Here is a 27,168-nt window from a genome sequence, read left to right on the forward strand (position 1 = left end):
AGGGCACGACAGGAATCAGGCATATTTTAGGATATTCCCCCTTCCGGTCCAAAAAGCGCACAAAATCCCGCTCCAGGGCCCCTACGTGGGACTTCTTAGGAAAGTGGGCGGAGCCCTGGGGCTGGTTGGCGGACGCCGGACCCTGCGAGGTGCGCCTGCGCATTGCAGCGGTGCTCGCGTTCTGGCCGGAAGCACATGTTGGGGCTGGAGATTCCTGGGGATGGAAACTCAGATGGAGGCCCAGAGCGCGGGGGCTGAGGACGGCTTCACCCAAGTCACCCGCAAGGGTGGCCGGCGGGCGAAGAAACGGCAGGCTGAGCAGCTGTCCGCGGCGGGGGAGGGCGGGGACGCGGCCCGCATGGACACAGAGGAGGCCCGGCCCGCGAAGAGGCCCGTTTTCCCGCCCCTCGCTGGGGATGGATTCCTGGTACTAGCGGGGACCGTGGGTGAGGAATGAGGCCGGGGCCAAAGTTGGGCCAAGCCGGTGGCCTCTGGGTGGTGTTAAAACTGCTGGGGCTCTTCCGTAGTGGGGTTCTTAGAGAAACGACTCTCCTGAACGAAGTTTAATTCGTTCAATTAAATCTTTTTGGGGAAGAGCTGTCATTTTGCAATGCCCATCTCCATCCTTCGAGACATCTCCCGAGTTGTGTATTCTTTTATTGTAGAGTGGGAAAGAAGAAACAAGGAAAATTCCGGTCCCAGCTAACAGATACACGCCATTAAAAGAAAACTGGATGAAGATATTTACTCCTGTTGTAGAACATTTGGGACTTCAGATACGCTTTAACTTGAAATCGAGGAATGTAGAGATCAGGGTAAGGAGAATGTCAACCACTTCCAAATATATTAGGGCTTCTCTCTCCTACAGGGATGAAAAGGAGTGAATAGGCTTTCCTTAGTGGGAGTTGTTTTGTTAAACGGTCGTCATGCAGTTTTCTAAAATAGTACGGTGAGCTGGAACTTCTTGAATGTCTTTGAAGTTTGCATTCAACATGTATATTAGTTGAATTCATAAGGTGGGCCTAAGGTCAGACCAAAATACTGGCCATGCCTGTACATGTATTTTATGATGTGTTCTGTGTTGAAATGAGAGAAGGTGGAGTAAAGAGGTTGTCATAAACAGAAGTATGTAAATAAGGAACAAAAGTACATACTTGTACACACACATATATTCATTTCATGGTGTCAGTTTGAAAGTTAATATTGACTTTGGTCTTCTTTTCCTGGGTGCCAGTTTCGTATTAGAATCAATAACCAAAATTAATTCTATCTTCTGTTTTGAGGGTTCTTATACCGTCATCAGGACTGGTATAGACTCATGTTGAGCTAGAATAATGCAGTAAAGCAGATGCACAGCTCTGAAGAGTTGATAAAGTTTAAAATCTAGAACTTGGCGGTAGAACTCCTCTTTGTTCTCATTGTCACTTTCATGCAGGTTTTTGTAGCTTTGTGTGAGAACACCTTGTTTCCTTAAGGGTTTCCCTTGCTTCGTTGCTTTAGATCTCCTTTCACCACCCCTTCCTGTGTGCCAGTGCCCCGGACCACACTGCTTTTACTATGATATCCTAGTGTCTTCAAAATCTCTGAAGGGCAAAAGCTGTGTTTTGACCTAACCTGCCTTTTAAGTAGGAATTAAGTCCTAACTCATCTCACCATCTCTTTGAACATATTTATGTCCATACTATCGGGGCTTTGCTCTCTGAAGAAGGCCCTCTCCTCTGTACTCTTTTTTTTTTCCTGCCTCAATCCCAGTCATCTTTCAGAATCCAGCTCAAGAGCTTTCTCCTTTAGGATTGGCCTGTGTTGCAGTCGTCTCCTCAGAGCCTACACTCTTGCTGTGCTTGGCTGTCACATGTCCCAGCAGCATTAGTTTGGATTCCACTCACACTTGTTGGTCCTGCCGGAGGCCATAAACGTAGTGGTGCTTTAGCACGCACCACATCATATTAACCTTTAGGACAGCCCTGTGAAGTACTTAACAAATCCCCATCATTTAGATATGAGGAAACTGAGGGTCAAAGGAGTATGTTAGTTGGGGCCCCTGGGTGGCTTAGTTGGTTAAAGCATCTGACTTCAGCCCAGGTCATCATCTCAGGGCTCGTGGGTTTGACCCCTGTTAGTTCTGTGCTAACAGTACAGAGCCCGCTTTGGATCCTCTGTCTCCCTCTCTCTCTGTCCCTCCCCTACTCACACACTCTCTCTCTCAAAAATAAACAAACATTTAAAAAAAAGAGAGTATGTTAGTCAAAGTTCATTCACTAATAAGTGAATCTTGATTGGGGGGGGGCCTTCAGGACCTCCCACTCTGACCTTTTTATTTTACAAATGAGAAAACTTAAGACCTGCAGCAAGAAGGGGACTTGCCCAAGGTCACATACAGGATTGGAACTGGGGTCTGATTTTAAATGTGCCATTACACAACCTTGTAGAGTTTTAAATTTGTCAAATATGTGGTCTCAACTAAATTGTGAGTCTGTGTGGGAGAATAGAAGTGACAATTTTGGAATCAGACCTGTATTGGAATTCTACCTTTTTCACATTTTAGTACTTTAGTTTTCTCAAATGTAAAGGTTTTTATATTAATACTCAAGGTTGACATGAAGGTTAGAGCTGCTGTATGTAAAGCACCTTTGCAATGCATGTCATTTTCAGTGGTAGGAATTTTATGAATAGCAGCTATTTCTGCAATTATCCAGTAAAGCCTTTGAGGAAAAGATCCATGCTTAAATCATTTTTGGTAGTTAGTAGTGGAGTTAGTGCTTTGAGAAACATCAGTATATAATGACAGTTGAAGTCAGGAGATTAGATCAGAACTCCCAGGAAGACTGCATGCATTGAGGAAGAAGAGGACCAGCCTGGGCATTGACGGGATAGACCAGGGTCAGAGGTCCCTCAGCGTGTGGGCGTCTGGGCTGTGCCAGAGGGAATCTTGCAGTTTACCCCAGAGTGAGATCGCTCATGGAGTGTAGTCATTTGGCAGGATGGAACTACCCCAGCGGTAAAGCTGGGAGCATTTTGTTTTGCAAGTTATTATTTTTTAATTTAAATTTTAGTTAACATATAGAGTAATATTGGTTTCAGGAGTAGAATTCTGTGATTTGTCACTTTCATACAATACCTAGTACTCATCATAACAAGTACCCTCCTTAATGCCCATCACCTATCTATCCCATCTCCCACCCACCTCCCTCCATCAACCCTCAGGCAACTTGTTCTCTATTATTTATTAAGAGTTTCTTGTGGTTTGTTTCCTTCTCTTCTCTCCTCCCCTTCCCATATGTTCATCTGTTTTGTTTCTTAAATTCTACATATGAATGAAATCATGGTATTTTGCCTTTCCCTGATTGACTTTTCTCACTTAACATAATAGATTCTAGCTCCGTCTGCATTGTTGCAAATAGCAAGATTTCATTATTTCTGATGGCTGAGTAATGTTCCATCCCATTTTTTTTATTTATTTATTTTGAGAGAGGGAGCACGCGTGTGAGTGGGACAGGGGCAAAGACAGAGAAAATCCCAAGTAGGCTCCACGCTGTTAGCACAGAACCCCACATGGGGCTAGATTTCATGAACTGTGAGATCATGACTGGAGCTAAAATCAAGAGTCAGACGTTTTAACCTACTGAGCCACCCAGGCACCCCTCTTCCATTGTGTGTGTGTGTGTGTGTGTGTGTGTGTGTGTGTGTGTGTGTGTGTGTGTATACACACACACACACACACACACACATACCACATCTTCTTTATCCACTTATCAGTCGATGAACCTTTGGGCTCTCTCCGTAGTTTGGCTATTATTGATATTGCTGCTGTAAACATTGGGGTGCATGTACACCTTCAAATATGTATTTTTGTATCCTTTGAGTAAATACCTAGTAGTACACTTGCTGGATCATAAGGTAGTTCTATTTTTAGGATTTTTTTTTTTTTAATGTTTATTTTTGAGAGAGAGAGAGAGTGTGTGTGTGTGTGTGTGTGTGTGTGTGTGTGTGTGTGTGGGTGGGGGAGGGGCAGAGAGAGAGGGAGACACAGAATCTGAAGCAGGCTCCAGGCTGTCAGCACAGAGCCCGACGCAGGGCTCGAACTCATGAACTGTGAGATCATGACCTAAGCTGAAGTCGGATGCTTAACCGACTGAGCCACCCAGGTGCCCCTATTTTTAGTTTTTTGAGGAATCTCCATACTGTTCTCCAGAGTGGCTGTACCAGTTTGATTCCCACCAGGAGTGCTAGAGGGTTCCCCTTTCTCTGTATCCTCACCAACACCTGTTGTTTCTTATTGTTAATATTAGTCATTCTGACAGGTGTGAGGTTGTATCTCATCATGGTTTTGATTTGTATTTCCCTGGTGATGGGCAATGTTGAGCATCTTTTCATGTATCTTGTCAGCCACGTGGATGTCTTCTTTGAAAAAGTGTCTATTCATGTCTTCTGCCCATTTCTTAACTGGGTTGTTTGTTTCTTGGATGTTAAGTTTGATAAGTTCTTTATAGATTTTGGGTAAATTAAATGTAGTGCTGATCTATCACCAAAAACTGGGTCGTAGAGAATATATTGGGGAAGGGTGGTGGTAAAGGAAATTTTAATAATGGGGAAGGTCAGTCCTCGTGTTTTGTTGGAATATTATCTCCAATCTTAATTTGTACCTTTTTTTTTTTAACAGACTTGTAAAGAAACCAAGGATGTTAGTGCTCTGACAAAAGCAGCTGATTTTGTGAAAGCCTTTATTCTTGGGTTTCAGGTAGAGGTGAGTGATTTCATGACATCTGAAATAGGGGCTTAAACATAATATGAATGTTTCAATGGATTTGGGCTTTTTCGAAAAAAAATTTGGGGGTTTTCTAGGTCTACAGTTGGTGAATTTTAACTTAATAGTCATTCTCAGGTATCTAAATGAAGGGCTCCACAGCATTTATTTTTATGTTGTAGGATGCAGTTGCCCTCATTAGGTTGGATGACCTCTTCCTAGAGTCCTTTGAAATTACAGATGGTGAGTGTATGATGGTCTTTTCCTATTATTATTGTACTTTTGTATTGCTGATTTTGTATCGTATGTGTCTCTTAGCTTTCTAATAGCATCATTTGACCTGTATTACTAGCAGGTTTTAAAAATACACAATATATGTTTTGTGTCTTTTAGTAGGGAAATTTAGTTAGTGATTAAACTTCATTATGGAGTGGGTGGTCTACTGGAATGGCTTGCCCCCTGAGGTCTCGCTCCTTTCATTTAGTGAAGCCCCTAAAGGGAGACCACCTGTCAAGAGCAATAGGAAGAATCGCTGGCAAAGGAGGAAAAACCAAATTCACCATAGAGAATGTGACACGGACGCGGATAGTTTTGGCTGATGTGTAAGTATCTGATCTTGAGAAAATTATTGTCATAATTTATATTTGATCTTTTGCTGGTTTCAAGAAGCTATAAAGATTGTATTTTATCCATTATGTTGCCACTGAATCTTTGTCAGTATATGGTTCTGAATGAAATACATAGTTACTTTGAAAGCAGATTAAGTAGGTTGAGAAGATCTTAGAAATTTTAGCTTTTTTCTCAGCAATAAAGGAAATGTTTAGAATTACTATTAAAAGAAGTTACGTGACGCATGAAGATTTCAGTAGAATCTTAGGGGACTCTTTAATCAGTAGGAGAGGGCAAAGAGTAGGTGTTTTAAATGCCCTTGTGACTTTCTTTTTAAAGAATTATATGTAGATAGTTTGTAAATAATTTAGAATTACATGGAAAGGTCCTCCCTAAAAGGACGGAGAGTGTTGCACATTGGATGAAAAACTAGAGAGCAGCTATCTGAACAGAAAGAAGATGAGACAGGCTTAAAGTAAGGGTGCAGGAAGTCAAGCTGGGATTAGCCCTGTCGGGGGTTGATGCTGCTGCAGTGCTGGGTCGGGGTTACTGGCAGATGGCTCGCAGATTATATAATGCCATGAAGTTGGGGAACGAAGCAGTTGACTGAGAGGAGGAGGGATCTGCCTGCTGCTAAACCCAGAAATAATTTTAATTTAAAATCATACTGTCTTTGCTCTAAACTCAGGGCTCACTGTAATTTAGAATCTAAATTTTAGACTCTGTTTTACACTCGAGGGTTAATGGTAATACCACGTTGGTGGCCCTCTTACTGGAAGACAGGTGTATTGTAATTTTGATCTTTGTGACGTGAACCTGCAGTTGGGAGTATGGAGCCATGAGGAAAGCTTTTTTTGAACTAGGAATTTTAAAATGTTTTGAAATGTATACCACATTTGAAAGTATCCTATGTAGCCCTAAAAACTTTGTTAATTTAGAAATCTAAAAATGTAACTGATTTGGTAATCAAATTATGGGTACTGTGTTGTGTTAAATTTTAAGCATATTTGTGTCACCTTAAAATGCACTATTGAACTAGCTTTTTTAACAGCTTTATTGCAGTATGATTTACATCCCCCCAAAATTACCTCTATTAGTATGATGTTCAGTGAGTTTTGGGGCAGATCTGTAGTCCTATGATCCCACCTCATCCCAGGCAATCACTAATCTACTTTCTTTCTTTTTTTTTTTTTTTTTTTTATGTTTGTTTGTGAGAGAGAGTGCGCATGCCAGGTTAGAGCTGGGGAGGGGTACCGATGGGGGCGGCGGGGAGGTGCTTACGGAGGATCCGAAGCTGGCTCAACAGAGCCTGATGAGAGCCCAATGCAGGGCTTGAACTCACAAACTGTGAGATCATGACCTGAGTCAAAATTTGATGCTTAACCAACTGAGCCACCTAGGAGTCCCTGATCTACTTTCTGTTGTAGTTTTGCCTTTTCTAGAAATTTCTATGAATGGACATACACAGTATGTGGTCTTTGTTGTATAGTGTCTTATAATTAGCATGCTGTTTTGAGTCTCTCCATTTTGTTGGGTGTGTCAGTAATTCCTTTTTATTGCCAAGTACTAATTATATGGATGTGTTGCATTTTGTTTATCCATTCACAGTTGGGCTGTTTTCAGTTTGGGGTTATTATGAATAGTGTTGCTATTATTGAATAACTTTTTGTTTTTGTATTTTTGTTACAAACCGAATTGCATACTACCTGAAATCAAAGAAATGCACTATCTTGAGTTTTCAATATAAATAGACTAATTGGAAATCCACACGTTCAACAACTTATATTAATTATGATATAACCGTAAGGTGGACTAACATGCACCTATGTTGTTTTTGATGAGTTGTCGATAATCTTGTAAAATACAGTATAACGTGAGCATGATAAACTAAAAACTATTCCAAATATATTCAGTATATCAGATGGCAGATAATGTTGCCTATATGTCCTGAGACCTGCATTCCATTCAGATCTTGCCTCGTTACTTTGGGAGCACAACTACTCACACTTCAAGTATTCTTGCTTTCTCTATTTCCTCATCTTTCTGCTCTATTGTAAAGAATTTTTATTTTTATCAAACATACACATCTATGAGCAAGCCCCAAATTTCTACCACCTACTTCCATTTCCCCTTCCTCAGAGGAACCAGTTTCAAATCTTTTAGCCAATTTTAAACTATTTATGCCCGTATTTTCAAATATCTTGTTTATATACCAGCTTGATTTTTTTTTTCCAGATTCACTGTTGACTTTCTACCATGAAAGATGAAAATTTAGGTTTCTTTCATCCCTCTCCCCACCTCCACCCCCTGTACTCAAGCCTTCTCACATCCAGTTTGCTTCTCCCTATGTCCCCCATAAACTGGGGGTGCTGTAAGACTGGTGTTCAGTATTCCCTGAGTACAGAATCTCTGCTCAGTGTATCATCAGCCGAACCAGGTGATATACTGTGATTCCTCTGTCCTTTACAATTCTGTTTTCACTTGAAAAAATAATTCCTTACCTGTGTGCTTTCTTAATATTCAGTAAAATTCAGTTAAAAAGCTGTCTGCTGTTGTATCTCCCCTTGGTGTATCTGGATTTAGCAAACGTTTGAGAAATCCCTCCTGGATCCTTCTTTTTCAGAAACACTGGTACCCTCTCTGCCTGGCACCCAGCTGGCATCCTGGGTTCTCCTTTCAGCTTTGCCCCTTTGCTATTTGAATCCCTTGGTGTTGGATTCTTTTTGAGTACTTGTGGGGTTTTTTTTCTTCTTTGATACTTGTATATATTGCAAAATGATCACAGTAAGTCTATTAACATCTGTTCATCAACACAGTTACAAATTTGTTTTTTCTTGTGTGATAATTTCTAAGATTTACTCTCAGCAGCTTTGCTTATAGCACAGTATTATTGACTATCGCTGACATGCTCTACATTACATTCTGGGACTTATTTTATAACTGGAATTTATATGCTGTTTTGTGCTGTTTGACCCTCTTCACTCATTTCACCCACCCCCGAGTACTCTTTACTTTGGTGCTGTAGATAGTCCAGAAGCAAGCTTATTAGCATAGGAAGAACATTTTTTGAGATCTTGTTTTGAAGATGTCCTGGCTGCTGGCCAACTATACAGTTTGTTCAGAACTCTGGAGACATTGCTACATCCTGGCTTTCAGTGTTGCTGTTGAGAAGTCCAAAGACATTTTGATATCTGATTATTTTAGCTTCCTATCTGGGAGTTGTACTATCTTCTTAATCCATTGTGTTCCGAAATTTCATAGTGATATGTGTTAGTGTGGGTCTGTTTTTATTCATCGTACTGGACCCTTTCAAATTAGAAACTCATTTGCTATAATGAAATTTTAGAAATTTCTTTTTCTTGAATCGTTTTGGCTTTCCTTTTTTTTCCCACACCCTATCTGGAATTCCTTTCTGTAACTCTGTCTTCTAATCCTTATGTTTAGTTTTCTTAACATCCTGCTGTTGATTCATGGGTACATGAAATGGCTTTTCTGATCTTGCTGACTTGATTTTGTTTTGTTTTTGCGGTTTTCACTTTTTTCTCCCCACAGCCTCTGTTTCTGTAATGCTTTCTTCACCTTGCTGGTTGTAACTTCTACTTTTTGTATTAGATGGTCTTCTCGGATTCTGGTGATCCTCCGTGTTTGCCGTATGTGTGAGGCAGTAAAGAGCAGACTGGAAGCCCTGAGCTCACAGGGGCCTGAGGGGGTAATGCTGGTTGACTGTAGGCTTCACTCAGGGTTACTGCCAGGCTGTTTTCTTTGAGGAAGCCCTAATGTCTCTTTTAGTCTTTTATTGGGCAGGGCAGGTTCCCCAGAGAAGCATTCTCCAGGCTCTTTCCTGCCAGACTTTGAAGCCTGGTTATGGAAGACAGCTGGAGGTCTCAACAATCTGTGTGCAAATATTTGCTTTGACATGCCCCTGTTTTTAACATGGTACTCCTACTTCAACTGTACCTGGTACCCCTGGTCCAGACATCATGTCTTTTACCTTTTCCAGGGAACAACCCCCACCCCCATAATTTTGCCCGTTACAGTGGGTGGTTGCCTGATTCCACGGAGTAGGGAAGAAAATCGGAGGATCATCTTGAACAGACTTTCACTTTTACCCCAATTTCAGAAATGCCTGAGTCTGTCTGGGCAAGAGGGTTCCTCTTGGTGTTCCCACTGCCAATTTTGGTGTCAGTTTACTGCTATTTTTTGAAAGATGGGCTCAAAAAGACAAAACTATGTTGTCCATCTTGTTTGAGTCAGTCAGCCAGGAATACCCATTAGAAGGGTCTGAATGACCCTATGAATAAAGAAACTTAGATAACCTTTATTTTTTTTATTTTTATTTTTTTTTAAACGTTTTATTTATTTTTGAGACAGAGAGAGACAGAGCATGAACGGGGCAGGGGCAGAGAGAGAGGGAGACACAGAATCAGAAGCAGGCTCCAGGCTCCGAGCCATCAGCCCAGAGCCTGACGCGGGCTCGAACCCACAGACCGCGAGATCGTGACCTGAGCTGAAGTCGGACGCTTAACTGACTGAGCCAGCCAGGCGCCCCTAAACTTAGATAACCTTTAGAAAGCTTTACAGTTGAAACCCAAATATTTTGATTAAGTACAGCGTTACTTGCATTTGTGGGTACTTAATAATCCCACCTCTGCCAGTGTGTAATCTTGGACAGGGTTTTTGTTTTTTTTTTTTAATTCTTGTAAATTTTCCACATTTGTAAAATGGGAGTAAATTACCTAATAAAGCTCCTGTAAGGATTAAATGTGAACACATAGGGGCACCTGGGTGGCTCAGTCCGTTAAGCATCCAGCTTCGGCTTGCGTTATGATCTCACGGTTCATGGGTTCAAGCCCCACATTGGGCTCTGTGCTGACAGCTCAGGCCTGGAGCCTGTCTTTGGATTCTGTGTCTCCCCCTCTCTCTCTGTATTCCTCCCCTGGTGTCTCTCTCCCCCCCTCTCTCTCAAAAATTAAAAAAAATTTAAATGAATGGGAACACATAAAGGCATACACAGCACATAGAAGGCACTCACTTGTTAGTAACCATCATTAACTAAGAATCTTAAATTCTTGGTTTCTTAAAGTTTTTTTTCCTGATTTTTATTGGGATATAATTTACATACCATAATATTCCCCTTCAGAGTGGTTTTTAGTGCATTTAGAGTTGTGCAGCCACCACCACCTTCTTTAGAGATCTGTATCTGTCATGATTTCCCGAAGTTTCTGGATTAGGGGCTTCATTAAGGAAATGCTTTTTGTTGCTAACTTGTCTCACATTCTCTCTTGCAGGAAAGTTCACATCCTTGGCTCTTTCCAAAACATCAAGATGGCAAGAACTGCCATTTGCAACCTTATCCTGGGTAACAGCAATTTATTCCTTGGGTGTATTCTCTGGAAAGAAAAGAATAGGGAATTTAGAACTCAAACCACATTTGCAAATCAGTGTAGGTGAAGGGTAATGTTAAAGATAGCAAGTAGAAATGGGGGTTGGCAAATGTGGACCTAAAGAAAAAAGGAGTATTTTTGCTTGGATTCTGTTTGCTAGAGAAGACAAAGGGTTTGTTGGATTATATTGCTTAAATCTTTGCTGCTTTCCCCTGAGGTGCAGTGAAAAGCCCTTCCAGAATAGTAGGCAACATGTTTTAGGTTTCAACAAAAAAAAAGCTGCTGGTCACCATCAGTCAATTTAATTGACACACTTAGTCCTATTTTCAAGCTGTGCAGCAAAGTCCGTTAGCTTCTGTTAAGAGTTACAGGATTGTAGTAGCTTGCTCTAGATGGGATTTTCCATCAGTGCCCAGATCTGATTGACCAGCTTCTTTTTGAAACAGGTTGGTGCCTTTGACTCAGGATTTAAAATGTTTTTGGAGGATATCTGGGTATGGTTTACAGTTCTTTTGTTGGTTTAAGAGCAATCCACTGGAAAATGTTCTTTTTAGAGTTGTAGACTGCTTTCCATGTAGCTTCTGTATGTGGGTATATTTGTAGAGATAACGTTTATTTTCCTCTGCAGGAAATCCTCCATCAAAGGTTTATGGCAATATCCGAGCCGTGGCTAGCAGAGCAGCAGATCGGTTCTGATTTCAAATCAAGAGACTTTTTATCTTGTCTTTGGACTCTAGAGAAAAAGCCTTCTCCTCCACATGTGGTCACAAGAAACCATGTGAAGAGTATTCCAGTCACTCTAAGCCTTCATCACTTCTGTTCTCACAGCCAGAAGCATAAACAGAAAGGAAAGGTTTGGTAATACAGCAACTTTGAGGATAATTTCCATATCTGAATTTGGCACACTATACTTACACATTAACTATAATTTATTACTTCATTTTCAATAAAAGATTTGCATTGTTTATGATTCTTCTAGGAGGGAAACTTCTGGTTTAAACAGTACTGTATGAACTTATCAACTTATTTATAAATTTATAACTTTTTATAAATTTATAAACATTTCTTGTCTATGGAGTGTAATTAAAAAAATCGCACAAAACTGCTCTGAATCATGACCCTTAATACTGGGTAGTATGTGGGTTTTTTAGAATCATAGAAGCAGCAGTTCAAAGATAACTGCAGTGAACAAAGGCAGGCTAGCTAGCCTTTGTACTTATTTTGTAGTTTATAAAATTAAAAACATCACAAAGTTGATGGTGAAGAAAGAACTTTATTTTTCAAATAAACACTTAAAGTAGCCAGACCAGTGTTTGGGCATATTTCTTCGAGGTAGGAAAGGTGAAAAATGGTAAAAGAACGTTTTTACCAAGACTATGATGTTCTGCAAATGCAAGAGGTTGTTTTAACTAATGCCTGCCTGTTTAAATAATCCTTCATTAAGTATTTAATGAGCTAACGCTAAGAGGTAGATGGAATTCTAGACAAGTGAGGCTGTCAGTGAACAATGAACAGAAATAGAAATGAATGCCCTTGTGGAGTTTTCGTTTTATTTCGGTAACCAGGGAAGACAGATGTACAAAATACCCAAGTAAGTTCTGTCATCAGAGGGGAAATGCAACGGAAGAGGGGGAAAAAAAAGGGGGGGGGGGGTAAAGGAGACACGGGTGTAATATGTTTACGTGGGATGGCCAGGAACATCGTTGGGAGCCAGGACATATTTGAACAGACTTGGAGGCATTAGCTGTGCAGGATCTGGCAGGGGAGACCATACAAAGGCCCACAGCAGAAGTAAGCCCAAAGATCCAGGAACCACAGGAGGCGAAGACAGCTGGAAGCAGAAGAAGGGTAAGTAGTAAAGGCATAATGAGGAAAGGCTTTGTAGGTCCTTGTAATGACTTGTGTTTTTAACCAGTGATAAAGCAGATTTATCTTACGGCCTATAGTCAAATACCAAACATCAATTTACCATTTTTTTTTTTAAATCAAAAGAAAAAAAAAGACTACCTAATGGACAAAACACTACCTAATGGCTGTGGGAGCCCAACAAAGATGACTGTGAGTACACTCAAGCAAGTTTCAAATATTTTATTTTCTTATTCATACAGTATGAAGTTTTCTAAAGATCCCACAACATGACGTTTCATGCAGAAGAAAAAACTAAACATTCAACATAAACCCCTCCCCCACCCCCACTAAAAAAGAAAAAGAAAAAGAAAAAAAAAAAAAAACCCTCATTCCCCAGTAAGGAAATAATGTTTGCACTATTTTTCTGTAACGCCAGCCAAGATATGCACAAGCAAGAGAAATAGAAAGCATTTGCTAAAATATTTGTAACAAATACTTATGTACAAAAAATTCACAAAAGACTAGTTCCCCCTTGAAGCAGAGCACATGGCAGTTGACACTGGAACAGATCAAACCACTGGCTGGGATTATAAGCCACGTACTGATCCAGAGGAAGAAAGTTACATGTAGTGGAGATTCTCAGTTTGAACATTAACATTTCCAAAGTTTGGCAACATTATCTTTTAAAATTATGCAAATTATGTAAACAAGAGGTACATTTTAAATTGATCTACATGCAAAACTCCATGTCATGCAAAGACACCAAGCACCGGGATTTTTCTCTCACAGACAGAGCCCATGATGTGCAGCACTCAGTTGAAGGAACAGCGATGGCAGGCAGGCGTGCCCAATTTAAGATTCATTTACTTTGATTCAACCTGCCCTTTTCCACTCATGATTATGAAACTGGTTTTCTAGAAAAACTACATAGGGGAAGACTACTTTCCTAGAAAGCTAACCAAAATGTTCTCTTCCAGCCAATAGTACCTTTGCAGAAAAGGGAAGGGATAATATCAAGTGGTGGAACATGATACACTACTTTTATATCACACATTTCTTCAGTTATCATCCATTACAAATATGGGCAAATCAAGAAAGAAAACCACCATGCACTCTCTATGCCTTGTGGTAAAGAAACAGGAGAGGTATAAATTTTGATACAATTTTGCTCTTCTGTGGCATACAGAGATTAAAAAGACTTCTTCCATTTAAATCACCAATCTGGGTGTTTAGATATGTACATGCACATTAAATATCACCAATTTTTCAGATTAACTGTTAAGTCTTCTGAAACGGAAAAGAAATTTACGGTTCAAACAGAAGTTTAATGACAAACTGTTTACCCATGTAATGAAACAAATGAATGGATATCCTAAGTAGTCCATGATTACTTCAGGTATTCTTCATTGAGTAATGTCTTAAAATAAATCGTGATTGCCTCAGATAGCTTCCGGCCTTTCCACAACTGGTAACTTACATTTAACTCAGGGACATTTAAGAAAGGAAAATGGCTCCTCGTTCAGAAGTAACCACGAAGCAGCCGTGAGCTTGGTGCGGTTCCTGCCGGAACACAAGGAGGAGCTCTTGGCGGCAGCACTGCTCTGTACTTTCTCCTCAGGCAGAGATGCAGCAGAGCTGCATTGAGACCTAGTCCCTGGAAATCTATTCATAGGTATAAAGAAAATTACAGACTGCTCTGTTACAAAAATGTAATTAAGGTAAGTAATAGGACGTTAACAAATGCTTTGTCAATCTCTCAAAGGAGAAAGCACAGGAAAAGGAAAATAGCTGGCCTAACACCCGGCTCAAATTGTACAACTTTCTATCTATATATAAAACTGTGTGAAATAAAAGTAAGGATGTTTTATGTTCTGCTTGGCACTTTTGTACTCTATCATTTTGCTTCTGAATCAAGTATATTAAATTAAAGCCAACCTACACATATAGAAAGCTACATATATCTATATATAAATATTTACATATGTATATATAGATACTTTCTTGTTATAAAAGATGAAGAAAAATAAATTAAAAAGCCAACCCCTTCCCTTTCTTCACCACATTGATATGCTCTTTTCATGTTGCTGTCCTTCAGACTTTAAAGTGCTACACTGAGTTATTGAGAGAATAAGAGTTCAATAACACTTAGTTGGCTTCATGAGGCTCGTGTTGGAAAATGTGGCTTCACAGAGAAAAATACTTCCATTTAAATACACAGAGAGCATTGCTGGACGTCTTGAGCAGATCTTCAGAGATGGAGAAGAAAGCAAAAGTGTTGGGTGGTACTCTTTAGAAAAAGAGTCACACATCTACCACCATCTTTTTGTGGATATCTAGGCCACCTACAACCTGCAACAGATAGGAACAAATCAAGCTTAACCACGTTTGAAAATTCCTTGTTACTAGTCTAACCACCTTAACCAAATTACAATTTAAGGGGCTCCTGGGTGGCTTAGTCAGTTGAGGGTCCGACTTCGGCTCAGGTCATGATCTCACAGCTCATGAGTTCGAGCCCCACATCAGGCTCTGGTGCTGACAGCTCAGAGCCTGGAGCCTGCTTCGGATTCTGCCTCCCTCTCTCTCCGCCCCTCCCCCACTCATACTCTCTCTCAAAAATAAACATTAAAAAAAAAAAACCCTACAATTTAAAAAACAATACTACTTTAATCATTTTCAGAAGCTGGCTTTTGAGGTTTGGGTTTTTTTAAACCTGTATTGCCTCTAGGTAAGGGCTTTCTCTCAGGATAATAGGCATTTTCTTATGTTCTAAGACAATGGTTGGCAAAGTTAAAGGGCCAGATAAGAAGTAATACAGGCTTTGTAGGCCACATATAATTTCTCTTGGCATTTTCCTCTCCCACATTTTTTTTTTTTTTTTTTTTAATAAATGTAAAAAACTGTTCTAAGCTCAAAGACCTACAAAACAGGCCACGGGAAGGATTTGACCCATTTTGGTTTGCTAATCCCTACTAAGGTAGTTTAATATTAAATAATAACCAGATGTTAGCATAAAAATTATCCTCAAAACCCAACTTGTCAGTCCATTCTAGAAGCATTATAAAAATACCAAATAAAAACTTCTGCACATTTTCTCATGGGCTTCATTCAATACATGTAGAATTGTTAACAGAAATCTCAGTGAATAAATGACATGGTAATCTAAAAGTGTAATTACCTGTATTATTATTAAATATAACCTACATAAGGAAAGTACGTAAGTCATAAATGTTCATAGCTTGAATTTTCCCAGTGTAAACACCCAAGTAGCTAAGCACCCAGATCATTTTCAGCAGTCTTCTGCGGCCCCCTTCCAGCACTAGCCATCTCCTTCCTCCTGCCCTACCCGCCCCCCCACACACACCCACCCACCCACTACTGTGACTTTAACAACATGGATTAGTTTGGTTTGTTTTTGTACATTTTAAAATGAAATTTCTTTCATGTCTGGCTTGTTTCACCCAACAGGTTTTTGAGATTAATCCATGTTGTTGTGTATAACTGCATCTGTATTATTTTTAAATTTAACCTAAAGTTTTTATTTCAAAAATAAAGCTTGAATAGCCAATTAGTTCTACAACTTCTGCTATGAAAACAGCAGTTTGCTACCCTGCCTTCGTTCTCTATTTTCTTTTACACAGAGATAATCATTTAGGATTTTCAGGTAGTGTTCAGTATTTCCCTACAGGTCTGCAAATAACATTCCTGCATTGCCTTCTCTTGGATACTCACCATCACGCGCCCCACCCCCCCAACACACACACAATCTATTCCCCATGTTTTCCAGACTCAGATTACTTCACCCTCTCCAATCTCCCACTACAGTGGAGGAGTCTGAACAGAGTAGGGAGATCTAGTGTTCTGAATGCTTTTTAAACAGACTTCAAGCAACTGTTTTTAGTCCTGCCTTTATCCCCATTTTCACTTAATTTTTTTTTACATTTATTTATTTTTGAGAGACAGCACAGGTGGGGGAGGGGCAGAGAAAGAATGAGACACAGAATCAGGCTCCAGGCTCTAAACTGTCAGCACAGCCCGATGCAGGGCTCAAACTCACAACCCATGAGATCATGACCTGAGCCGAAGTCAGAGGCCCAACCAACTGAGCCACCCCTCCACTTATCTTATGCTACCAATTTCTGAGCCTTTCAGGGATTCTGCATTATATACCAAGTTGCCGCTCAGCTTTACAAGCTGATAGCTCAGAATTCATTTTTTCTCCTATTAAGTCAGTTTACAGAGTTTTAAGTTGTCTACTTACTATCCTCCCTACTATTCTCTTTGTCCTGTGGGTTCAAAACCTTTACTTTTTAATCCGTTTAATTTCATTGGAGTTTGGAGAGGAAAGCAAAAATAAATAATCGGACTCTTGAACAACAGGGGTTGGAGGTATCAACCCTGCTATGCAGTAAAAAAGTCACATATAACTTTTGGCTCTCCCCAAATTTAACTAATAGCCTACTGTTAACCAGAAGCCTCATGAATAACAATTAACACTATTTTGTGTATGCATTACATACTACATTCTTACAATAAAGCTAGAAAAAAAAGAAAACATTAACACAAAAAAAACGTGCAGTACTTCACTGAAAAAAAATAGCATATAAGGACATGTGCAGTTCAAACCCATGTTTTTCAAGGGTCAGCTGTACAAGCATTCAGCTCAGCCTGCCAACTTTAACACTGTCATCAATTGTTTCTATTTTCTTTGTATAAGTATTCTGAAATTTTTAAAGGAGGGAGACAAGCATGTGATCTTTTAAAGTAACTTCCCATCTCTTTACTGCTATAGCTTGAGAAATCAGAATAAAAAGGACTCAATGAAGCCAAAGTTATGGACTTGATCAATGTTCAGAGAAGTTGGGTTGAAAACACAAAAGTTTTTCTCCATCCCCAAAATACACTCCTCAAAAATACGAAAGCAATTTATCAAATACTGGAAATAAACTCAAAGCACAGCTTATGTCTTCAGTGTAAACAGCATCATACGCATTTTAATTTTCTTCCAATGACAAACAATTTATGTGTAATTTCAACTTACATTTTTATATTTACTAAATGGAATCTTCATCTATATACATCTCACATCACTGTAGGCAAGAGTTTTCCATTTTTGCTTTGTTCCCTCAATGCTCAGGATTTTTTTTTTTTTTTAATGTTTATTTATTTTGAAAGAGTGCAGGTGTGAACAGAGGAGGGGCAGAGAGAGAGGGAGAAAGAATCCCAAGCAGGCTCTGCGCTGCTGGAGCCACGCAGAACCCAGCACAGGGCTCCATCTCCTGAACTGTGAGATCATGACATGAGCTGAAATCAGGAGTCAGATGCTCAACTGACTGAGCCACCCAGGCACCCCTGAATTTCATTTCTTTCCTTCTTTTGAAAACTGGCTATCTATGCTGACATGACCAGCCTGGTCCCACGGCACAATCTGACCACATTCCACACAAGTCTTTCCGTGATCTTTGGTAAAGAAGAAACAGAGGAGTAACATAAACCCTCCCAGCAGTACTACCAGGCAACAAAGTCTCCAATCTCAAGCCTAACCCTCTTCCAAAAAGACCCAGTCTGTTCTTTCAATTTTAGAGCATCACCCTACTTTTTGAAACAGCATGCACACAGTATTCCCTTGAGATCAAGGAAGCTACTTAAAGGATAATGTGAACTTCTACTTCAATGCCACAGTAACAACTTTAGTCCTTACATGACACACAAGCAGTCATTAGTTTTTTCTTGTATGGTCTAAATAAAAAATGAAAAGGGAGGAAGGAAATCTTGCCACAGTAGCATCCAATCGTAACTGAAAAACTTTAAAACTTTTTTCTTTGTTCTCTTCGCCTCTCCTCTGGATTCTCTGGTCTTTCTAGCTTGCAGTTAAAACTCCTTATTATATGTATCAAAAGGCTAGTATCTTTGCTTTGGCAAAGTAGAGAAAGAAGCTGAGCGGCTAGCATGTTCCTGTTTGGAAGCACTGAGTGGTGGCAAATCCATCAGTAGCTTGGGAGAGGGGACAGGGGAGGAATCACCATTTACACTGCCTAGCTGATGAGTCTAACATGCATAGGCACTCCACTTCTGTTGTCCTCATGAAGCCAAACTTCTGGATTCCTAGCTGAAACCGCATCAACACCTACCCTCCACAAGTGTTTTCAAACATATTTATTTTTAAATGAACCTTAAGAATATGCCCTGTTTGTAATGTGGGGGACTACTAACAATAAGTAAAAGTTACTAGTATGAGTAAAATGGTACTAGCATTAGGGTGTGTTACCAGATAATCACTGGGAACAGGAATTCTTGAGAATAATAATGGTTAGTTATTAACAGTTACCATAAGGAATATTTCAAAACTTTGAATATGGGCAATTAGGTAAAATCAAATACTGTATATAAATTTCTAGGGCAAATAAGTATAAGGAACTCTCTATTAAGTAGTTTTATAAATGCTTTTAAAACCTAACTTTTGAAGAACCAGCTCTTTTGTACTCACAGCACAGAATTCTTCAAAGGATATTCTTCCATCTCCATCCTTATCTGCATTTATTATGGTTTTGTCTACAATTTGCTGTAACTGTGTATCTTTCAGATTGTTCCCCACCATCATCTTCAGCACCTGGAAGAGTTCCCCGTTGGAAATATAGCCATCTTTATCCATGTCATAGATACGGAAAGCAACTAAAAAAAGAGTAAGGAAAATCAATGGCAGTTGTAAGGCAATCACAAGTAAATACCTTCAATGAAGAAGAAAACAGTGAGTTGTCAAACATCTAGTCTAGAATTATAACTATGAAGATGGCTCCTTCTCACATTTGATCTTGCCTCTAGGGGCAGTTACACAGCTGGTTAAAAGTATGGGCTCTTGGGGCGCCTGGGTGGCTCAGTCGGTTAAGCGTCCGACTTCGGCTCAGGTCATGATCTCACGGTCTGTAAGTTTGAGCCCCGTGTCGGGCTCTGTGCTGACAGCTCAGAGCCTGGAGCCTGTTTCAGATTCTGTGTCTCCCTCTCTCTCTGACCCTCCCCCATTCATGCTCTGTCTCTCTCTGTCTCTAAAATAAATAAACATTAAAAAATTAAAAATAAAGAAAAAAAAGTATGGGCTCTGGAGTCAAGAGTGCTTGGGCCAATTAGCATACCTAAAGGAAAGTTATTTAACCTTGCTAAGCTTCAGTTTCTGTACATAAAATTGGGACTAATAACAGTTCCAACTTCCCAGGTTCTTTATAGAATACTTTATAACTGGCATATAATGCATGTAAAAAATTGCTTAGAACAGTGTCTGAAACATGGCAAAAGTTCAATTGCTATTACTGTTATTCTCATTTATATTAAGAGTTCATTTACAAAAGATGTTTGCATATATCCTGTGCCTCAGAGAACTATTACTGAATAAAATGTCTAAGAGCTGAATAACTTACAAAGGTCCAGATGTTCACTGTGATAGAGGGTGCCTACATAAACCAAAAGAGTGGACTTCTGGCTAAATATGTATATAAACTAAGTTCACCTAATGACATTAGAACATTTCTTCCCACTTTCATCAACAAATCTCTTATCCAAGACAAGCAGTTTATATAGCTGTTTTCACTAGAAGGAAATTGTTTTCTTTCTATCCAACTAAAAAGCAACAATGACATCATTAGAATATACTAGTTGCAAAGAGCCTAAAAGGATTTTCTCCAGAATATACAATTTCTGTTACATATACTAAGAATCTAGAAAAAGTCATCTTTTAGAATATTTTTAAAAAAGGAGTTTATAATGTAGTATGGGGTAGTAGTGGTATAAGAGGAAGAATAAATTCAGTTAAGAAAAATACTTACACCTCAACTTCTGTTCCTTATCTCCTTTGACACTGAACTGAGAGACTCCCTCAATGAATTCTGAATAAGAACAGAAAGTGTTTACAAATCAGAAGTTTCATTTTTTTAATATAGGAAAATACATAATACCCCTCCACACACAAAAACTTAACATATCCATAAAAGAATATTTTTTTTTGCTGCAAAAGAAAATATTACAAAGCAGTGTTTTAAACTGAAAGTGCTGAATTTGAAATTTCAACAAACAAGGTTCTATGTATTTTTTTAAATATCCAAACTTTCAGTTCTCTAAGGTCAAATCAATTTGAGCATTTTTTTTTTAATTTTTTTTTTTTAATGTTTTATTTAGTTTTGACTGAGAGAGAGAGACAGAGCATGAGCAGGGGAGGGGCAGAGAGAGAGGGAGACACAGAATCCGAAGCAGGCTCCAGGCTCTGAGCTGTCAGCACAGAGCCTGATGCAGGGCTCGAACTCACAGACCGCAAGATCATGACCTGAGCTGAAGTCGGACACTCAACTGAGCCACCCAGGTGCCCCTGAGCAATATTTCTTAAGTAACACACAGCTTACCACTAAAAAACAATTCTTTAAGCTATTTAACTCTTTCTTTTTGGAATGTAACTATAAAAGAGGGGTTTTTTAAAAGATCACAGTGGCACCTGGCTGGCTCAGTAGGCAGAGCATGTGACTCCTGGTCTCAAGGTTGTAAGCTGGAGCCCCATACTGGGTGCAGAGATGACTTAAAAACAAAATCCTGGGGCGCCTGGGTGTCTCAGTTTGCTTGAGTGTCCAACTGCAGCTCAGGTCGAGGTCTCACAGTTCAGGAGTTTGAGCCCCACATCAGGCTCTCTATGTGTCAGCTGCAGAGCCCACTTAGGATCCTCTGTCCGCCTCTCTCTGCACCTTCCCTGCTTGCTCTCTTTCTCTCAAAAATAAACATTTAAACATAAAATAAAAATATTTAAAAAACACAAAATCTTACAAGTATTAAAAAAAAGATTATACATTGTTTTGTTTCTTCCATTTATTTAAGTAATTTTCTCTGCCCAGTGTGGGGCTTGAACTCACGATCTCACGATCGAAGTCTCATGCTCTTGAGCCAGCAAGCACCCCCCGACTGTTTTGCCAGAACAAAAATAATTTTGAATTTCTGGCCCCAAAATTCAGACTCATTTAAATAAAGTGTTGGAAGCCTCGTGAAAATGATCATTTTTCTTCACTGCCTGTTTAACATTAAATCTATGGGGCGCCTGGGTGGCGCAGTCGGTTAAGCGTCCGACTTCAGCCAGGTCACGATCTCACCGTCCGTGAGTTCGAGCCCCGCGTCAGGCTCTGGGCTGATGGCTCGGAGCCTGGAGCCTGTTTCCGATTCTGTGTCTCCCTCTCTCTCTGCCCCTCCCCCGTTCATGCTCTGTCTCTCTCTGTCCCAAAAATAAATAAAAAACGTTGAAAAAAAATTAAAAAAAAAAAAATAAATCTATCATAAAATCTGTTTTAGATCCTCCTTCACTTAAAACTCAGTTCCTGGAACTAAAATAACAAAGTCTGTTGATGACAAAGTATAGAATCAAATATAAAATTATGTACCATGGTAATATTAGCAAAATCACTATTGTTTTATGTAAAATTCTAGATTAAAATAATCCTGTGTAAAATGCTCATCTCCTTATTACTAGTTTATTTTTTATTGCTTAGTGTAAGTCTCATTCTTTAAATAAAGTTTCTAAAAATGCAGTTCTAACATTATGTTTCCCAAAATAAGATTAATTTTCCAAAAACAAAGGAAATAAATTTGATCATATATGAACCAAGCGGTAAAAGATCTTTTACTTATTAGTTCATTAAGGTTCATATACCACACGTTTCAAGAATTTAACATTATTATTATAAGATCACCAATAAACACATTTTTAAAAAACTAAATTTTCAGACATTTTCATACACAGAACTGTAAGACTAGTTATAGATTACCTAACTTGTTAAATTAAAAAACTTTCTTACCTTTAAAGTCTACTTCTCCATTCCCATCTGTGTCAAATATATCTATTACTCGCTGTACTAAAGGATTCTGTTGTAACTCAGGCAGAGACATGAACTCTTCCACACTCAAAGAACCAGAATTGTCCAAATCGAGCTTCTTAAATCTCTTTCCTAGCCTTTTAATTTCATCAGCATCAACTAAAAACAAACCAAAAGAGGTGGCAAGATTTACAAAATGATTTTATGAGAATTATATGGGAAAAAAATCCAGCACTTAATCAAAGTTTGAGTTTAATTAAAAGTTACATATTCTATTGGTTAATTGCCTATAACAGAAAAGTACATAGTATTTTTATTTGGTTACCTTTTTGTTTGCCTGCCCCTGCCATAACATACAAACTGTATACGCACCAAGATATTATAGGATTGCAATGCTAAGCTGATCATGGAGTCAGGTGATTCCTACTAGGCAGGCTAAATCAATCTCTGTTCTGTACCAAAGCATCTTTCACTTATTTTTTTCAAGTTTGATTTCTTTCTAATAGTTCATGGTTTGAACTATTCATGGTTCAAAATTAAAGCCTCCCTCCTATCCCACCCTGTAGATATCCAATTCCCCTCCTTAGAGGCAATGTTGCCAGTTTCTTGAGTATTCTTCCAGAGATACTCCTAGCAAGTATGAGCAAATAAAATACCGCTTTTATGTTTTTTAACCAAAAGAACCACAGCTAACAAAATTCACTTAAGAAATGTTTGCATTAGTTTGTAATTACTCTGTAAAAATTCAGTATCCAGTCTCTAATATGCATATGCATTCTTGAAAGATTTTTTCTTCTAAATTACATTACTGTCTTCATTCCTTTAAGAAATCAAATTCATACAAATAATTTTAATCTTGGTAACAGAAATAATACAAATATATTAAAAGAAAATTAAGTCAAATGTTATGCTGCCCATGGGTATACATGTATTATGGCCCACAGTATTAGAGACCGAGACTGCAAGCTTCTTGAAAGTTCAAATATATGGCATTCTCACTATAAGAACTTAAAAGTTAAAGATTTTTTAAATATAAAATTATGTTAAAGTGAAATAAAAACTGTATCTGCACTACAAAGTACAGACGATACAACTAACTACCAGATGCTGCTCTAATATGAAGTAGTTCATATGCAGCTGGTAAAGGAAGTCATAAGAGCTGGTTTGTGAGTTAACAGAGCACAGAAATGTCACTGGTTCATAGGGATTTTTCCTAGTTCGTTCTGAAGGGAAAAAGTGGACAAGTTTTCTCAAAGAACAAGTCTTAATAAAATAAAATCTTAAGAAAAAAGGTGAAAACAAATGCCTTCCTTTACAGAAAACAGCAAGTTTAGTAGATTCAGGAACTTCAAAAGTCTTTCCAACACTGTTCTATGGTGAAAAGGGTACAAATGAACCAGCTGCAAAGATAATTCCTCATCTCTCCACCTCTCCCACCACCAAGCCTCAAAAAGCATTTAACAAAGGGACTGTACCATGACTCATTATTTAATTTTTACAAAATTAGTTTCTGCTAAAGCAGCTGCCCTCAAGGACCTGGAGGAAGGTCCAAAATAGGAAGCTCGAGTCCTAGTTTAAGGCTAATAAATGAATAGCTATGGTGCTTAATACAAACGCCAGAGGTTATTTATGCTAAAGTTTTCAAGACCGTGATCGTTTTCTAAGTACTCTGCTACAAAGCTGCATACTTGAGTCTACCCAAACCATACTTTCCCAACATGTGATTCTGCAGCATTTGAGGTTTTCAATACATACATTTTACTGTAACAGAAATGCCTTTATGTTAATGATTCAACTGAACATTGCTTCAAATAGCAAAACACACATATATACCTACAATAATCCAATCAAAACTGAAATACGCACCTCATAAACACATCAACTACAAATAACCTTTTTTTGTCCCTTTTATTCTTTAATGAACAGATGATAAAAGCAACTGTTCAAATAAACCTTATTTTCTTATTTTCCATGATGAAACTGGATATCCTCACTCCTGGGAGGAAAATTTAATAAACCTTAAGTCCCTTAAATGCTTTTCATTTATTTACCTGTCTTCCCCACCTCAGACCAGAGTCCATGACCTTTCACTGGTGTTCTGTACACTGCATATAAAAGGTGCTCAATAAATGTTTTAAATGAGTTTTAATTCTAAGTGTTTCAGATTTAAAACTTACTCATCAAAATGCCATCAGAATTTAGAGTAAAACTCAACTTAACCTACTGGACACCAATCAGCGGATCTTTCAGAACAGTTTCTCCAAGTTCATAGTTTTTGCTGAAAGCTACTCTCCCTCTCCATACCAAGGATGAGTTAACTTTCTCCAGTAATCTTAATTTTGCCTTACAACCACAAACCAGAAAAGGTGATGAGGAAACTGAACATAATGGATGACTAAAATACACTGTAAGTGGAAAAGGAAAGACAATGTGTCTCCAAACAGCATCTCATTTAGAGTAACTCTAGAGTGTACCATTAATTGGAAAGAGCAAAGGCAGAAATGTAGTGCCATAATACTTATAGAAACTGTTAGATTCCATTTACTAATGCTATGATATAAACATGATAACAGTTTTATAAAGTCACATTCTGAAACTGAAAGCAAGGTGAAGGACTATCTTCAATTACCTGGAAAACCCCACTAATCCAGAAGCATTCCAGTCTTGACAGATGAACAAGGAATATTAATAAAGATGAATCATAAATCAAATATATTTCTTTACACTGCCAACAGTAATCTTTCTAAAAATCACATTCAGCCAAATTGCTAGCTCTCATGCTTAAAAATGTGTAGTGGCTTTCTAACACGCTCAGGATACAAAGTCTAAAGCCCTTGACAATATTTAGCCTCAATTTAAATTTCCATCCTTCTCTTCCCCATCTTTACTTTAGCTACAATGCTCTTGGCACAATTCTTCTATAGCATAAAGTTCATGCCTCCATTTCCTTATATACCCTCTGCTGGAATGTCCTTCCCTGAACTCTCTGATCATGAGACTCGTACCAATTTCTGATTTAAAAAGGGGAGAGACTGGGGTGCCTGGGTGGCTCAGTTGGTTAAACGTCTGACTCTTGGTCTCAGCTCAGGTCACGATCTCGTGGTTCGTGAGTTCAAGCCCCGCACCAGGCTATGCACTGACAACATGGAGCTTGCTTGGGATTCTCTCCTTCTCTCTCTGTCCCTCCCCCACTTGCTTGCTCTCTCAAAAATAAACATTAAAAAAAAAATCTTTAAAAAATGGGGGGAATTAACTGTATATCCTGTAGTTATGAGTATCACTAACTCATTCTCTGGCACAAGCCCTTAAAACATTTTTTTTTTTAATTTTTTTTTTTAACGTTTATTTATTTTTGAGACAGAGAGAGACAGAGCATGAATGGGGGGAGGGGCAGAGAGAGAGGGAGACACAGAATCGGAAGCACGCTCCAGGCTCTGAGCCATCAGCCCAGAGCCCGACGCGGGGCTCGAACTCACGGACCGCGAGATCGTGACCTGAGTTGAAGTCAGACACAACGGACTGAGCCACCCAGGTGCCCCTTAAAACAATATTTTAAAAGACATTTTCTGTCTTTTGCTTTAAATAGCTTGTGAAATATTACAAAATAGTTGATACCTATTCTGGATGAGTAGTTACAACTTTCCTTAAAGGCAAAGCAATGTGCCAGTGACAAATGGCTTTTTAAAAAGCCCCAGAAATAAAACATGGAGGGAATGACCTCTATCTAATCTTCTGTTCACCACCATTTGCACATACCCCACGCAGCCAAAACTCACCTTGGGATTTACTTTAGGAAGACAGTGTAATTTGAAAGTAGGCAATATCTATTCTCCAACCACCCATTTATTTCCTCCTTTCTGTCCCTTCCTTCCTGCCTATTACAATAATAAGTAAGACACAGACTAGATTACTCAGTACTCTGAGGCTAGCTGAACAACTGGAGGAATCTATACTAAATAATTCCAGTATTTTTAAATGGTTAACATGGAAGGCAATGCCATAAATATCTTTTAAAGCCAAAATCTAAGAAAGCTAGCTTTCAACAACAAATGGTAAATAAAAATAGTTATTTTAGGTATGGAACAAAGTGATGAATTTGGTCATTACTGTCACCAGAGAAGCAGTTATTCAGCACTTCCACTTGCCAGCGTTGTAGACCAGATGTGTTGCAGGATTAAATGTGTGCTAAAGCATGAAACAGAATCTCGATTCTTGAAGTATCAGCATACACCAATCTCCTACAAATTAGGCACAGATCTCTGAAGTAGATTAAACCCATCTTGGTAGTACCATTAAACGTTTCAGATCTGCACTTGGTACAAGTCAAATACTAAAGAACAAATTCCAACTTTTGGTAGCAACTTTGATCAAAGATTTTTCCTACTCCCTTAAAACAGATGGACAAGGGGGGGAAAAAACAAACCTCACCCTCTTGACTCATCTTGTGACTCAGAGATACTCTCTTTCATATGTTTTGCCAAGTTAAAACTCGTTATTTTTCTACTTTTTGTAAGGACGCCTTTGGAAGGACTATCACTTTTAGTAGTTGAAAAAGCCTACATAGTCAATTTATTACAAAGCACTAAAATAAAGAATCTTATAAAGTAATTGTATCATTCTCTAATATTTAAGGAAGACATTAAAAGCTGGATTTTTTTGTCTGAGTTTATGAAATATAAAGTTATTAATAAGGAATTGATGGATTGCTTACACAGAAAACACCAAATTAAACTGTTGAGACCTTATTGAA

At 38.8% G+C, this 27,168-nt stretch overlaps 2 protein-coding genes across 3 annotated transcripts in view; one reads left to right on the forward strand and one right to left on the reverse strand.

The window, feature by feature from the left end:
* The first annotated feature begins 150 nt into the window (after nucleotides 1-150).
* On the forward strand, nucleotides 151-11,702 carry PNO1 (partner of NOB1 homolog). Its single transcript, XM_019440348.2, has 7 exons — nucleotides 151-427; nucleotides 666-815; nucleotides 4,661-4,744; nucleotides 4,927-4,987; nucleotides 5,229-5,346; nucleotides 10,642-10,712; nucleotides 11,366-11,702. Exons 1-7 carry the CDS (start codon nucleotides 221-223, stop codon nucleotides 11,431-11,433), a joined length of 759 nt encoding a protein of 252 aa, XP_019295893.1. The 5' UTR covers nucleotides 151-220; the 3' UTR covers nucleotides 11,434-11,702.
* Nucleotides 11,703-12,810: 1,108 nt separating this feature from the next.
* The window catches only part of PPP3R1 (protein phosphatase 3 regulatory subunit B, alpha), a 69,999-nt gene continuing 55,641 nt past the window's right edge, over nucleotides 12,811-27,168 (reverse strand). Inside the window, exons 1-5 of one of the 2 annotated variants that reach the window (XM_019440428.2) lie at nucleotides 22,744-22,783; nucleotides 22,401-22,577; nucleotides 20,400-20,459; nucleotides 19,070-19,254; nucleotides 12,811-14,934 (exon numbers count right to left, since the gene is read on the reverse strand). In XM_019440428.2, the coding sequence (XP_019295973.1) occupies nucleotides 14,887-14,934; nucleotides 19,070-19,254; nucleotides 20,400-20,459; nucleotides 22,401-22,577; nucleotides 22,744-22,768 (495 nt within the window). In that variant the 5' untranslated portion in view covers nucleotides 22,769-22,783 and the 3' untranslated portion in view covers nucleotides 12,811-14,886. Of the gene's footprint in view, nucleotides 14,935-19,069; nucleotides 19,255-20,399; nucleotides 20,460-22,400; nucleotides 22,578-22,743; nucleotides 22,784-27,168 lie in introns of those variants that run through there. The other variant, XM_019440421.2, reaches the window with a different exon arrangement.

The sequence above is a fragment of the Panthera pardus genome, unplaced genomic scaffold (assembly GCF_024362965.1).
Source record: "Panthera pardus isolate Hobbes unplaced genomic scaffold, ASM2436296v1 HiC_scaffold_25, whole genome shotgun sequence".
In the NCBI taxonomy this organism is placed as follows: Eukaryota; Metazoa; Chordata; class Mammalia; order Carnivora; family Felidae; genus Panthera; species Panthera pardus.

Coding starts and splice junctions, on each gene's coding strand:
- PNO1 (XM_019440348.2), top strand. CDS start 221: ATGGAAACTCAGATGGAGGCCCAGAGCGCGGGGGCTGAGGACGGCTTC. Junction 428..665: donor TCGCTGGGGATGGATTCCTG/GTACTAGCGGGG, acceptor CTTTTATTGTAG/AGTGGGAAAGAAGAAACAAG. Junction 10,713..11,365: donor CATTTGCAACCTTATCCTGG/GTAACAGCAATT, acceptor TTTCCTCTGCAG/GAAATCCTCCATCAAAGGTT.